The sequence below is a fragment of the Lactuca sativa genome, chromosome 3 (genome assembly GCF_002870075.4).
Source record: "Lactuca sativa cultivar Salinas chromosome 3, Lsat_Salinas_v11, whole genome shotgun sequence".
Lineage (NCBI taxonomy): Eukaryota > Viridiplantae > Streptophyta > Magnoliopsida > Asterales > Asteraceae > Lactuca > Lactuca sativa.
The window spans coordinates 12,428,463-12,443,033 of record NC_056625.2 but is presented as its reverse complement, the minus strand read 5'-3'; the positions used below and the strand labels follow the sequence as shown (position 1 = coordinate 12,443,033).

Here is a 14,571-nt window from a genome sequence, read left to right as displayed (position 1 = left end):
TCTAAGTCTTCATTGAGTTGGGGTGGTAACTCATTGGTGGTAAGGGACTTCCGTGAGCTGCACGAAGCTGCGACATGTGGAATACGAGATGGATGTTGGCAGTCGGGGGAAGGTCGAGTTTGTATGCCACCTTGCCAATCTTGTTCAAGATCCGGTAGGGCCCATAGTAGCAAGGTGAGAGTTTTTCATATTTTCGTTTTGTGAGACTTTGCTGCCTGTATGGTCTTAGCTTCAGGAAGACCATGTCCCCTTCCTCAAACGCTATGTCGCGTCGGTGCTTGTTGGATTGTAATGCCATTTTTTGTTGGGCCCTGATGAGGTTCATACGCAAATCATCCAAAATGGCATCTCTATTTGTCAACAGTTGATCAATAGTATCCAGGTTTGTTTGCTGCCCCTCGTATCTGATGATGGGGGGTGGGTCTCGACCATAGAGGGCCTTGAAAGGGGTACAGTTAGTGGACGAATGGTGAGTGGTGTTGTACCACAATTCAGCCCAAGCGAGCCAAGAGGACCAATTCTTGGGTTTTTCCGAATAGAAACACCTTAGATATGTTTCTAGACAACGGTTTACCACCTCCGACTGCCCATCCGTTTGGGGATGGTAGGTCGTACTTCGCTTCAGCTGCACCCCGTGGAGTTAGAGAAGTTCTTTCCATAACTGACTGAGGAAGATTGTGTCCCTGTCACTAATGATGGACGAAGGGAAGCCGTGTAGTCTTACAATTTGCTTGATAAACTCCCCTGCAACCTTGGATGTTGTAAACGGGTGTTTTAGAGGGATGAAGTGGGCGTATTTCGTCAAGCGGTCCACGACCACCCATATGGTATCCCACCCTCCGGATTTTGGGAGCCCTTCGATGAAGTCCATTGTGACTTCATCCCAAGTCTGCGAGGGAATAGGAATTGGCTGTAAGAGTCCTGTTGGGGATGTGTTGAGTGCCTTATGTGTTTGGCACACTTGACAATTTTTGACATATTCCCCTATAGATGTTCTCATCCCCTGCCAATACAACTTAACTGCCATTCTTAAGTATGTTTTCTTTTCTCCCCCATGTCCGCCAATGGGCGAGTCATGAAAAGCAGCCATAATTTCTGGGAGTAAGGGAGACGTGGCAGGGATGACTAATCTACCTTTATACAAGAGGTTCCCTTGGTAAATTGTGAAACCTTTGTGTGAGTCCGGTTCTTTTTCCACTTCTGACTTGATTCTTTGGATAAATTCATCGATCCCTGGAGATTTCATCCTTCAGCTTGTCCCATAATTGCCAAACTCCCATTTGAAGGTTGTTGCACTGTATGGGAAATTCCTTTCTAGACAAGGCATCTGCTACTCGATTGCTGGCACCGGGTCGATATTGAATCTCGAAGTCAAACCCCATAAGCTTAGAGAACTGCCTTTGGTAATCACTCCCAATCACCCTTTGCTCAAGGATGTATTTGAGACTCAGCTGATCCGTGCGAACAACAAACCTTTTCCCCACAAGGTAAGGTCGCCATTTGAGGACCGCCATTACAATGGCCATAAGTTCCTTTTTGTAGATTGATTTCAATTGCGCTTGGGGTCCCAAAGTGGTGTTGTAGTATGCGACTGGTCGTTGTTCCTGCATCAAAACGGCCCCTAGCCCATGCCCTGATGCATCCGCTTCAATAATGAAGGTCTTGTTGAAATCCGGCATGGCTAAGACTGGGACCTTAGTCATGGATTGTTTGAGGAACACGAATGCCCTTTCCGCTTCTTCGTTCCACCCGAACCTTTCCTTCTTAAGTTGTTCTATGAGAGGCTTCGCTATGTTTGCGTAGCCCTTTACAAATTTCCTGTAGTATCCGGTAAGCCCCAAAAAACCCCTTAGTCCCTTGATGTTTTTTGGGGTGGGCCAGTCTTGCATGGCCTGTATTTTGTTCTTCTCTGTTGATACTCCCTCGTACGACACTTCATGCCCTAGGTATGTGAGGCGTTCCTTCCCAAACTCACACTTCTTGTAATTCACAAATAGTCGATGCTCCTTTAGGATGTTGAGGGCAGTTAACACATGCTCACGGTGCAGCTCCTCGCTTCGGCTGTATATAAGGATGTCGTCAAAAAAAAACTAGGATGAACTTCTGAAGGTAGGGGCGGAATACATCATTCATTAGGGCTTGAAAGGTGGCTGGCGCGTTGGTGAGACTGAAGGGCATTACCTTGAACTCGTAATGCCCGTCGTGTGTCCGAAATGCGGTCTTAGGGACATCTTCAACTCGAACGCGTATTTGGTGGTAGCCGGATTTCAAATCCAATTTGGTGAAGACGACTGAACCATGCAAATCATCAAGTAATTCATTGATCATCGGAATTGGGAACTTGTCCGGTACTGTCGCCCTGTTCAAGGCTCTATAATCCACGTAAAACCGCCATGATCCATCCTTTTTCTTGAGAAGTATTATTGGGCTAGAGTAGGGACTTTTGCTTGGTTGAATTATATCCGCATTCAACATCTCTGTGATCATTTTTTCTATTTCATTCTTTTGGTACTGAGGATACCTGTAGGGTATGACGTTGATTGGGGTTGTCCCTTCCTTGATGACTATCTGATGCTCCAATTTCCTTGGAGGAGGCAACCCTGTTGGGTCTTGGAAGATACACCCAAAAGCTTGAATCACATCTTACAAAAAAGTTGGGACAGGTGTAAGGTTTTCAGCTCCCGCCTCTGTATTGCTGAGCTCGATTAGCACCCTGCTGCCTTTTTTCCCCACAGTACGAGTCATTGCCCTAAAGGAGATTAAAGATTTCCCCAGGGATTTGTCTCCTTCGATTCTAGCCCTCCTTCCCCTACAACAAATTCCATAATTTGTTCCTTCTAATTTGAATTCGTCTCTCCAAGAGTCTCCAACCATTACATACCTAGAATAACATCGAAACTTCCTAACCTCAAGGGAAGGAAGTCCTCAGTGATGTCGAGCCCTTTAAGATGGAGCACGATCCCCTTGCATATCCTTGTTCCTCTCTCATTGTCTCCAGTACCCATCCTCACCCTATATGGCTCGGTTTCTTCTACGAGAATTTCTAGCGTGGTTATCAATTGGGAAGAGATGAAGTTATGGGTGGCCCCTGGATCAATTAGGGTCACCACCGGCTGGTTCCCAATAGCACCTCTCACTTTCATCGTCTTTGGGGAGGAGAGGTCGGCGACGGAGTTAAGGGACACCTCCACTTCTGGGTTGACTTCAGTGCATACCAAAGTAATTGGATCCGCGTCGTCTGCTTCGTCTTCAGTGTTATGGTCTTCGTCAATTAGTATCATGTTAATCTGGGATTTACAGACATGCCCCTTGAACCACCGCTCGTCACAACGGAAACACACGCCTCGACTCTTTTTTTCTTGGATTTGAGCCTCTGTCAGTGTTCGATGAGGACGGTTGAACCCACTCGCTTTATCCGATTACGTGATGGCGATTCCATGTGTGGGTTTTCCCCCAATTTTCCTTTTACCCGGTTGGGTGCTCTAGTTTCCCAGCGCCCCAAATCCACTAGCGAACAGGGCCCGATTCCTCTCCTCTATTTACTGGGCTAGATCGATTGCACGACCCAAATCCATGGGAGCCCACAATCTCAGTTCGGTTTTGATTTGCTCCGATAACCCGTCCATGAAGTTTCCCAGAGCGGCCCGTTCTGTCACTCCCTCTAAAGGAGCCGATAACTCGATGAATCGGCGTACATACTCCTCAGCCGTTCCAGTCTGAGTTAAGGCGGACCACTGTTCGTACAAGTCGCCACCGTGAATCGGTCGGAATCTGCTTAAGAACACCTCCTTCAGTTGATCCCACGTGGTTATCATCGATCGTTGGCTCATCCATCGATACCACGCCAGAGCATCGCCACTTAAACTAAGAACTGCCACCGTTATCTTCTCTTTATCCAACAGTTGATAGATAGCGAAGTATCGCTCCGCTTGTAGAATCCATCCATCCGGATCTACCCCATCAAACTACGACATGTCGATCTTCTGATGTCTAAACTCATATCTTCCTCCCCCGGTGTTGTTTGGACTCTGGTAGAGGGCTCCAAACACGATTCCATTGCCGTTGGACCCTCCTGGTCCAGAGCCTCCCGGTACCGAGTTAACTGGTCCAGACCCAACGATCACAGAGCTGGCCGACCCCTTGCTTCTATTCAATGGCGAACCAGAGGGAGTAGTGTTACCTGAAGGTGGGATGGGTGGATTGTTGCGACCATTCCGCGCTCCCGCTATCATATCCAGCCTCTCCAGAACCTTATTCAGGCTCATCTACAGTTCATCTTGACGTTGGTTCATTTGGTCCTGGCCCTGAAGAAGACTGTACATTCTTAACTTCATCTCTTGGATATCAGTTCCATGAGATTGAAGATGAACCTGCATGACTCCCACTTGCTCTTCGACCTTCTTCACAGCCGCCGCCTCTTTGGAAGCGCTTCCCATTGAATCTTGAGTGCTCTGATACCAATTGATAGCTCAAACTAGAACGATAACAAAGAAATCCCACAATTATAGAGGCGGGTGCTCTTCCAAGTTCAAAAGAACTGTTTCGTTGATTTTTCACATAAGGAAGAAACAAGACTCCCTCTCCATATAAGAAGGAGGGCAGGGGACAAAAAAAGACAGACGACCAATACAGCCTAACGACCCAAACACTCCTACCCTACTACTAACAATCATGAGTGGAACAAAAAGAAAATAACATACTCTCAATACATAAAGACAGGACAAAAACGTCAACCAATAAGAAAATAAATTAAATGATCCGAAATGATTAAGCTGGGCTAGATGGAGTGGGCCTGTTTTTCTTCCTGCTATAGACCAATGAGTCCTTGGGCCTATCACTAAATATGTTTTTCTTACTTTATTTCTTGACAGATTTCATCGATGTCACTTAACAATGATATAAAAATTGGATTGTAAGTTTTTATTTAATAAAAATTTGATGTATAAAATATCTGAATCACAATTAAGAGTTCGATTGAATACCTTATTCAATTTTCGTTTCTTCTCTTTGTAAGCCATAGTAAAAGTCTTAGTTGGCAATCTGATAGCAAATAAAATTCACTTTAGTTTGCGATTTAGATCCGAGCTGGTAGATAAGGGAGACTGTCATGAAGAAAAGCAACAACAATAGTAAATGTTGCAACCGGCAGAGAAGGGTGGTGGTGGTGGATTTTCGCCTGACTTAAGAGTTATTCCCGATAGCTAAAAAAAAACAATTTAAACTTAGATTTAGATTCAAGCTATCAGAGGAGGAAGATGACGGTGAAGAAGAGGAGCGATGACAGTGTAGGTCGCGATTGGCGGACTAGGGCGGCGGTCGTGGATTTTAACCGGTGGTAAAGACAGCAAAAGGGTAAAGGGAGGTTGGTGATTTTCTGGAACGACAAAAAAGAAACAAAAGGGAACGAACATAGATAAGGAAAAGGGGCCGATTGAAATTGGATGGTAATTTTACTCTATTTACAATAATGTTACATTTTATTTTAACGGTTATGGTGGTTCTCAAATATATATATATATATATATATATATATATATATATATATATATATATATATATATATATATATATATATATATATATATATATATATATATATATATATATATATATATATATATATATATATATATATGTTGTGAAGTAATGTTTCAACATCCCCAACATTCATAATTGGTTCAATGTAGTAACCGGAGGCATATCTGTAAAATATTTTATAAATTTTGCTTTAATCAGTTATATCATTTCAGAAAACAACATTTCATTTCTCTTTTCAAACTCCGGTATGCTGAAAGCGTAATCGTGCTCTTCATCATTATCCAAGTATTGAGATTTATCCAACTCATTTTCATCATTTTAATCACATCTTGTTTAATTTTAACAACGCAACAACACAAAAGGGTTAAATCTCATCCTCTCCTCTCCAACAAATTAATTACGTAATTTAATCAACAAGTGTGTTTATGTGAAAAAATAGAAACATCTGCAAAGAAGAAAGAACTCAGTAGCTATGCCCCTATGAGTATGATTCCTTTACCCATTCAGACACTTTTATTTTACCTTGTTGAGTAGAAAAGATGTTCGAAGCTGAGCATCATCTTTTATAAAACTCCACCACATGTAAGTAAGTGGGATTGTTGTGGCATGCCAAACCGCATGTGCATCAATAAATCCTTGGTATGGAGGAAAATCATATATTTCTAAAAGCATTGCTAATGCACCCAACACTATCACAAACCATAGTTTTACACGTGATGGATGATGACTTATTCCACCCCATATTCCCCATATTAATAGCTGTGCAACTCCCATGCTAACACACACTTTCATGTTCCACCCTGATCATCATTTTTATAAATAAACAAAAAATTAATGTTGTGAAATAGTATACTGTCTTGTATTGTGATTATCGATTTATTTTTTCCAATCAAGCCATGATAGTTTCAGACATCTTTTCAAATCAATCATATTGACATAGTATGATATAACAATAACAGCAAGGTCAAAATGGTAAATTTGGAAACTTACCGTAATCAAGTTTGTAGTTGTTGAGGTACAAAATGTGGGTGGTGACAAATGCAATCAAAGGGGCAGAAACCATGACTCTTGCAGCCTCCAGCCTCACATTGAAGCTTCTTAATATGGATACAATCAGCGAGTATCCAAGCAATGCAATTGCAGAATAGTAGTCTAGCTTTTCTGTCAATTCCACATCTCTGTGTACATAACAACAAAATTTATAAAACTTTGTTATTTAATATATATATACATATATATATATATATATATATATATATATATATATATATATATATACTTGGGAAAAACAATCATGTAGGTAGTCTTTGGTATATGCAGTAATCGAAGAGGGAATGGAATGAAAATCTTGTTTGTATGTCAAATAGGAACGGAATGGAGCATTCCCCCATGAACTCATTCCATTCCTTTGTGATTTGATTCCATCATACCAAAGAGACACTGATAAACTCACCGACTGTGAAAAACAGCACTCCAAAACCAGGAATTCAATGCTAGAAGCCCGTATAGATGCCATAAACCAGCATAATCATAGTAAGGCTTTTTATCTGGTTTCATAGGTAGCTTGTAATGCAAAAGAATGAAGAAGGAAAGCCACCCATGAAAGTGCATTGCTAAATTCAGAGCAGAAAATGCAACAGAAGCAGGCTCCTGGGAAAAAAAATTATTTTTTGAAGATCAATAAATGTTATTTAGAATCAAATTTGAGGTGTTAAGATTACCTGAATTCCGAATACCCTTTTAAAAGGCCATTTTCCATGATACTTGACTGGTTTTTGACCAGATGATGCACGTTCTTGCTCCTTTTTTAACATACAGTGGTACCTACAATCACTTTGGCAATCCCATTGAGGTTCTTGCATGTACCAAGGACCATCTAGAGGGGTACCATTAGATGAGATGTTGCAGTGTGGAAGGCATGTATCTCCCACACATCCAATTTCTTCACAGTCTATTAGGCATGACCTAGATCAGGTACAAAAAAGATGTGTAAGTTTTCCTTTGAAAGATGATATGAAGGAAGATGATACAAGGTTTACTTACCTATATGAGGGGTCAGCATCACCGATGCTTCCATGAAGAACACCCAAGGAACAAGAAAGTGACAAAAGGAAACTGATCCAGTAGCAACGTAGCATCTGATCAGAAAATTGTTTTACTCATGTTAGAACGAATAAGATTCATATGATAATAATGTTGATGCAAGAATAGTCCAATTTAATTATTTAGACGATGCAATTTTGTTTGAATCGACTAGTTGATTTTGGGTTCAAAAAAATCAGTAACCTAATACAGAATGCTTGATAACTTGATTCATGATTCAACTAAAATCAAATCGAATAAAACTTGTTTGAAACCACTTCCTTTCATTATATGTTGGCTTAGAGTCTTGGATTTGTTACCTGCAGCGATGAACGGCGGTCCGGCAGCGATGGCAGTGAGGCAATGAACGGCGGCGTGGGTTGTGTTGTTGGGACTTAGGAGAGCGATTCGATCTGATGCTGAAATTGACACCTGATTTGAATCATACAAGCAACTGTAGTAAATACCTAGTCAATTAGTGAATCAACTAATGTGATTATAGAGCACATAATGGTGTACGAATACTGATTTGCGAGTTAAACTAATTCCGAGAAACTAATCGCTGATTAGTGGCAAAAATTTCTCGACGGAGCTTGTAAATCAAATATCAGAAACCATTAAACGGAGTTTGAGAAATAGAAGAAGTAATCTTTACCGTTTACCTTGTGGAACTTCCGCCTGGTTCACCTCGTCAATGCTATGTGTGTGAGTCGAAGAGAAATTATATGAACCTCCGTTTTCCTTTTATCTACGCAAATAGTCCTTCATATATCCACAAATATACTCCTTGCAGTTTTGTAACACAAATCACCGTGAACTTAAGCCTTTGTGGTCCTTTATGTTTATATCTTCGAACATTATTTTTAAATTACAATTAAAAAAAGATAAACATCATTTAATTTTCTTAAATGTTTCTTAAAAGGAAGATGAATATCTAAAATACATGAAAGATACTAACTTCATAGTTCATCTCTATAATGTTTATATCATAACAATGTTTTATCATCTTTATAAACCAATGATTCTTTGAAAATGTTTAAAGGCAGAAATAATCAAGGATTTTAGAGATTTGGTGGTCTCAAAACAGGCAATGGCGAAGCCCCATGAGAGTTAGGGTATACATAACTAATTAATTTATGAGGAACAGCCTAAAAAAAAAATTAGACTTCACCCCTAAAAACAGATAACCATGCCACAAATGCAAAGTAGTTATGGAAGAATGTGGCTCGAACCATCATAGAGGTGGTAAAAAAATAATTAGAAGACAGTTCTACCATATTCATTGATATTTCCTAGAAGAGTAAACATTGGACCATACCCACTATTGAAGCCATATTCAAAGGGGTACATCAATCTATTGAACTATAAAAAAAGTGATGGATAAAACCAAAACTTTTTATACAATGTCTAAAATCGGATTGGACCCACTTTTTAAACCGGATGTCAAAAAGCTGCTAAAAATCGCTTATTTCAGATATTATGGAGCTCTTTAATAGAGTCCAACGGGTCATGCATTCTAATGTCATATCTCCTAGATCCACAAATGTTGTTTTCAAAAGAATTGGTTTTGTCATCCAGAAAGGGTTAGCGGCGCAGCTTGTTGCCCGTTTGCCTTCAATCGATATGTATTAAACGTTTATTTTTAGAAAAAAATAAAAAAAAATTATTTAAATATTTATTATAATATAAAATATGGAATAATAACTATCTTGACGAATCGGATATCCTTAAAATAGGTTTTTTCCTAAACTAAATCCGGATCGGATTTTAGATTTTCTAAAAACCAATTTGGATGTTCACCTCTTTAGTATAACATTAGAATTATTTTAATACTTAAATATTGAATTGTTTAATAATAAATTAGTAATTAACAAATAATTTCTCTCTTAGAAAATAAATTACAATAAGCAAAAAATTTAGTCAATTATTTTCGGGTTTTATTATCAAAACTTTAACTTTATTACTTTTTTTTTCAAATTGCCTTTATAGATTCCGTTATAATAGACGACACCATCATCAAAATAATCTTGCCACCGGTTATTTCAATTATATGAAAAAAGTTGAGTATAAAAAAACTTAATGCAACAAGATTCGAATTTAATTAAATCATATTCTTAAGCTAACGGGTTTGATCAACAAGAGCCGCCAACTTTTCACGAGCATGGGTAAAGTTTATTATTATAAGTCAGTTCCAAGAATAGAACACTAATACACCATGGTTGCATGGTTGATCTTTGTAGGAGGGGTTTTTATTCAAACTAAATAACTACACCATGTAAATTCTTCATGAATGGTTACTACTTGATGCTTCCAAACTAAATAATTACACAATGTAACTTGAATCTTTTTGATAAATTTGAAGAGAAAATTCATCAAATGACCAATAGAAAGTATGTGTATCAAGCAATTAACCATGAAAAACTGAAATTTGTAAAATGACCATGACTTCTGCAGAGAGGGGCTCTGCGTAAGCCTTAAACCTCTGGGGAATTGGACACGTAGGAAAAAAGACAAAAAAAAAAAAAAGATAGTTTACATACTTCTGCAGAAGATGTCTCTGCGGAAATGCATATGGCTCTACGGAACTATGAAGCCCCTGAGGATGTTTAACAAATAAAAAAACAATTTTTTATTTAAAAAAAAGGCTAATTCGACATAGGACACTATGGCTCCGCAGAAAGGTCATCTGCGGATCTGTTCTTCGTCCAAATAGCTCTAAGAAACTGTTCTTCGTTTGAAAATGGCAAAATTCCTGATTTTCTAGCTGTTTACTCACCATATTTCGATCAATCGTTTCTTTCCCGTTTCCCTTCTTCGTTTGGCAACAGACCTCCCCCAAACCCTTCCTCCTTCCGCAACCAACACTACAAACCCGTTTTTCTGTTTGATGATTTTACAAAAATACATTTGCCACCTCATTTCCTCAGTGCTATTCAAGTTCCTCATAGGTTTAAGGCTTCGGCAGAGCCCTCTCTGCGGAAGTCATGGTCATTTTACAAATTTCAGCTTTTCATGGTTAATTGCTCCATACACACCATTTTATTTGGTCATTTGATAAATTTTCTCAAATTTGAATACACATAGCACAAGTAATGGACTAAAATGGGGAGACCAAATTGCATACATTAATTACTAATATTTTTTGCAAGAACACTCACCATTTTTAAAGCAATGAAACCAATTGTGACCCTTTACAACAATCTTCTTATCAACTATCTTTAATATCATCTTCAAAGCAGCATGACAATCTTTACAAACACGTAAATTCTTCGTTACCTTACTCTTACTCGGTGTCCCATGTCATGTTTGCATCAAACCAAAGACAACTGCTAACCTTCCACTATGCCAAAATAAAAATCTAACATTTTCACTATCTTCTATATCAAGAAGGACAACAAAAGTATTTGGTACATGCCCTCTTACCCTCATGTCAGGGTTTAAATCGTTCCACGATGTCTTATTCTTCATTTTAAATCCACACCCACATCATAGGTTTGCATAAAAAACGATTATTAATGCTCTGATTAGAAGATGATGTCATCTTCAAAAGTTATATGTTGTAACCTTTGGATAGTATCTAGCACATGATTTTGAACCCAAAGGAAGATTAATAGGCTCACGATGTTATACTATACCAAAAACAAATGGATGATGTTTAGATTTGGCCAAGTGTCTTTTTTTGCCATATCATTAGCTAAATCATGACAAATTCAAATTTTAAAATTTTAATTTAACAGGTTTTGATGTTTAAGGACTAGCTAATGACATTGCAAAATCCTACATTGCCAAATTTGTCATTACTCCTTTAATTTATAAACATGCAAAGAAAATTCATTATGTTTTTTTTCAATAAAACCCATGGCCAATTGGTTATCTCGGGCCAAATCCGGAAAGAGTTATTATTGGTTCGAGATAAATGGGTCGTGACCAAAGACCAAAATGCACGCCACTGTTCACAAAAATGTATCAAGTATCCCTAAACAATCAATTTCCTCATCTGTCCATCTCCAGAAACTGCGATTATCGGGGCTGAGAAATCTGTGGGACTGTAATCGATTTTAATGGGGTCGTGGATTGTTGGTAATTGGCCTTCCTTCGACCCCCACAACTTCAGCCAACTTCGCCCCAACGATCCGTCTGCTCCTTCCGTAAGCTCTCATCTCAATCTCATCACATCACATCACATCACATTTTCCGTCTTCTTTTCTTTTCTTTGTAATCAAATCACAACCCCACGGTTGATTTTCACCCTTAAATCATCATCGATTGAACATAACATTTGTGTTTTCGGGCTTAGTTGACCTGTCATTAAATGCATCTGTAGTAGTGTCGGTTTTCTTTAAATGAATCGCTTTTACAACTAGTGTAATGTCGATGCTGCTTTTTAAATGGTCTATGTGTATTGAAAATGGTAGACTGAAATCTGATTTAGGGGTTCCTATGCTATTATTTTACTAATTGAATGATACTTGTTTTGAAATTGTTGGTGTTGTTTATTTAATTGTTGATGTTAGACTGGAATCTGATTTAGGATCTTGCCAAGTGAAATTGGAAATATTAACGATTTGCTCTTGTCCATATTAGGGTTAAAATTGATTATACAAGCTTGCTAATTGTCTGAGATGAACATGGTGATAGTCCATCTCCAGTGTATTTTACATCTCTGCTATTAGTTTCACTTTGAACATTGTTTCTAAATCTTGTGGGAATTGGAGTATTAAAATGCATATTACATAGAATTATCAAAAGAGCAAACACCATAAAAATACAAATTTGGGAATACTTGCAATTGAAAATTTTAAGCATCCTATAGATAGAGATAGAGATTCATCTTCTTTAAAGATATCACAGTTAGCACCTATTCAAATTTATTAACTTATCTTCTATATTAGCTAAATGGATAAACATTAGTTTTACTTTGTTCAATAATATGATGGCAATTCTCTCAATTAATCACGAAAGCATTGCTTTACTTTTTGTTCAGAAGAAGACACCAATTACATATCATCCAACTCATGAACGAACTCTTCCACCACCTGACCAAGGTAACATAATTATATCCTACCCTTTCTTGTTTTTTTTTTCAATTTTATTTTTCATATGGCTACACCTACACCAATGTTTTTTTAGTTGCTATAAAGTTCTACAGTATGTTTTTACTTTTTATAGAAGCATGTATAAACACAAGATCAGTTGTATTCTTAATTTGAAAGTAAATTTTTGCAGTAATATCTTCGGATGCCAAAAACATACTTCTGAGGCAATTCTATGAGCGTGGTGATGAAAAGGTGAAATTCTTTCTGTATTTATGTCATCACCTACTAAAAAAGACGAGTTTGCCCTTGCGGGTTATTGTCTCTATGTGTACAAATAAATGCATACACCAACTCAAAAAGACATGTTTATACTTGGGTTAGTGTGTTTATGTCTGCAAACACGCACACACACACACACACGAATGCAAAAAAGACAAAAATACCCTTCATTGTCGTTTCATAACTTATCATTTCTGTCTGCAGTTGAGACCAAAGAGAGCTGCCCCTGAGAATCTGGCACCCGAGCAAGAATGCAAGCATCCAAGAGGTTCTTCTTCAGATCCTCTATCATGATGGATTCATGAGTAATCGAGTATGCATGCATAAATCATAATGCATTGCACATTGATGTAAATATTATTGGTTGTCGATGCTATATGTGTGTTGTATGTTTTTGGGAAGCTATGAGATAAAGCCAATTGTTAATGCTTCATGGTGTGTACTTTCAGCTACACAGACTTGTACATTTTGCATTTATAAATATAACAAAAAAAATTGCATATGCATAAGCATAACATTTTCTTGGGCTGCTTTTTTGTAGAGACATTCATATATGAAATTTGTTATATGTAGATAAACCCATTGCCCATAGTCACATAACATACAATGTATGTATATATTATTATATCTCAATCCACAAAAATCAACACAAACTTATTCTTATTTTATAACTTATATAGATAGATATAGATTTTTAACGACACCTTTTATATTTATTAGCTTTTAGGAATTTGTGGTATATCTTATTTGTTATAGTAAATTAAAATCATATTATTAGACAATCATAACCAAAAAATTGTTATCGTGCTTTTATTCATATGTTATCGTGTTTTAACGATAAAAATTAATTTTAATATATAGCATACTGTTGCAGTTAATAATTTATTACATCTAAAATAGTCCAACCATTTGTTTACTTACATCCAGTCATTTCGTTTTCTTTGTATCACTCAAGGTAATTTACTTTGTGCATTAGACTTAGTACCTTGAAGGTGGTTTTATTGTTCACAAATGAAGAATGTCCAATGTTTTATTACGCAAACATATGTTCCAAATATGTTTATAGGTACTTGTTCTACATGCATAAAAGGTTGTACACTTGGATATTTTGACATGCTTGTCATTATCAAGCCACAGCCACCCGTAGAAAATTTTCTTTTTAATCTTGTTTGATTATGCAAATATTCAACGGTCTAAACTCTAAAACTATTGAGACTATTTGACTAGAAAATCTGATAGCACCGAGGAGTTGAATGAAATCTCTGACTAATTTACATCTTTGACCCACAACTTTTCTCTTATTCTCTCAAACCAGCCCTCGTCACAATATTGACTTAAAATCGACCCTTTTAGCTTTAGCAGCCTCACAAGTCCAAACTCAATTTCGAGCTCATTTCCACAAGAAATACCATCAAAACCTTTTTTCAAGGCCTACTACTCTTAGCCCCCTCCACCTAACTTTTCTTTCAATGACGTTTAAAACATTTCATTTATTGATTTATTTGACTTGTTATCAATACTCTAAATATTATGTATTTTTGTAGCGTTTGCCATATGTACTTTTGGTTGAAGGACAAGCATACACATGCGTCTACCCATATCAAGGGAGAGGGAGTGTTGGGCTGAGATGATGAGC

At 37.7% G+C, this 14,571-nt stretch overlaps 2 protein-coding genes across 7 annotated transcripts; one reads left to right on the top strand and one right to left on the bottom strand.

Annotated features, from left to right (window-relative positions):
* Positions 1-5,832: 5,832 nt before the first annotated feature.
* Positions 5,833-8,410, bottom strand: LOC111886481 (uncharacterized). Of its 6 annotated transcripts, none has more exons than XM_023882730.3 (7): positions 8,283-8,410; positions 7,941-8,052; positions 7,582-7,676; positions 7,260-7,503; positions 6,992-7,188; positions 6,529-6,716; positions 5,833-6,338 (listed from the first exon to the last, which is right to left on the bottom strand). In XM_023882730.3, the coding sequence occupies exons 3-7, from the start codon at positions 7,674-7,676 to the stop codon at positions 6,052-6,054; spliced, it is 1,011 nt and encodes a 336-aa protein (XP_023738498.1). In that variant the 5' UTR covers positions 7,941-8,052; positions 8,283-8,410; the 3' UTR covers positions 5,833-6,051. The 6 variants fall into 6 exon arrangements, with proteins under 6 accessions (XP_023738498.1, XP_023738496.1, XP_023738499.1 ...); XM_023882728.3 differs by having other exon boundaries at positions 8,276-8,409; XM_023882731.3 differs by having other exon boundaries at positions 7,941-8,074; positions 8,276-8,368.
* Positions 8,411-11,563: 3,153 nt separating this feature from the next.
* Positions 11,564-13,452, top strand: LOC111886523 (DET1- and DDB1-associated protein 1). The gene is made up of 4 exons (XM_023882778.3): positions 11,564-11,768; positions 12,605-12,665; positions 12,847-12,908; positions 13,140-13,452. Exons 1-4 carry the CDS (start codon positions 11,682-11,684, stop codon positions 13,227-13,229), a joined length of 300 nt encoding a protein of 99 aa, XP_023738546.1. The 5' UTR covers positions 11,564-11,681; the 3' UTR covers positions 13,230-13,452.
* Positions 13,453-14,571: the final 1,119 nt, after the last annotated feature.

Bases quoted from the DNA above. Each gene is read 5' to 3' on its own strand.
- LOC111886481 (XM_023882730.3), bottom strand. From the start codon at position 7,676: ATGCTACGTTGCTACTGGATCAGTTTCCTTTTGTCACTTTCTTGTTCC. The intron at 7,504-7,581 runs GTAAGTAAACCT...TACCTGATCTAG, and splicing joins GATGCTGACCCCTCATATAG to GTCATGCCTAATAGACTGTG. The intron at 6,717-6,991 runs GTGAGTTTATCA...TTATGTACACAG, and splicing joins AGTGCTGTTTTTCACAGTCG to AGATGTGGAATTGACAGAAA.
- LOC111886523 (XM_023882778.3), top strand. From the start codon at position 11,682: ATGGGGTCGTGGATTGTTGGTAATTGGCCTTCCTTCGACCCCCACAAC. The intron at 12,666-12,846 runs GTAACATAATTA...AAATTTTTGCAG, and splicing joins TCTTCCACCACCTGACCAAG to TAATATCTTCGGATGCCAAA. The intron at 12,909-13,139 runs GTGAAATTCTTT...TTCTGTCTGCAG, and splicing joins ATGAGCGTGGTGATGAAAAG to TTGAGACCAAAGAGAGCTGC.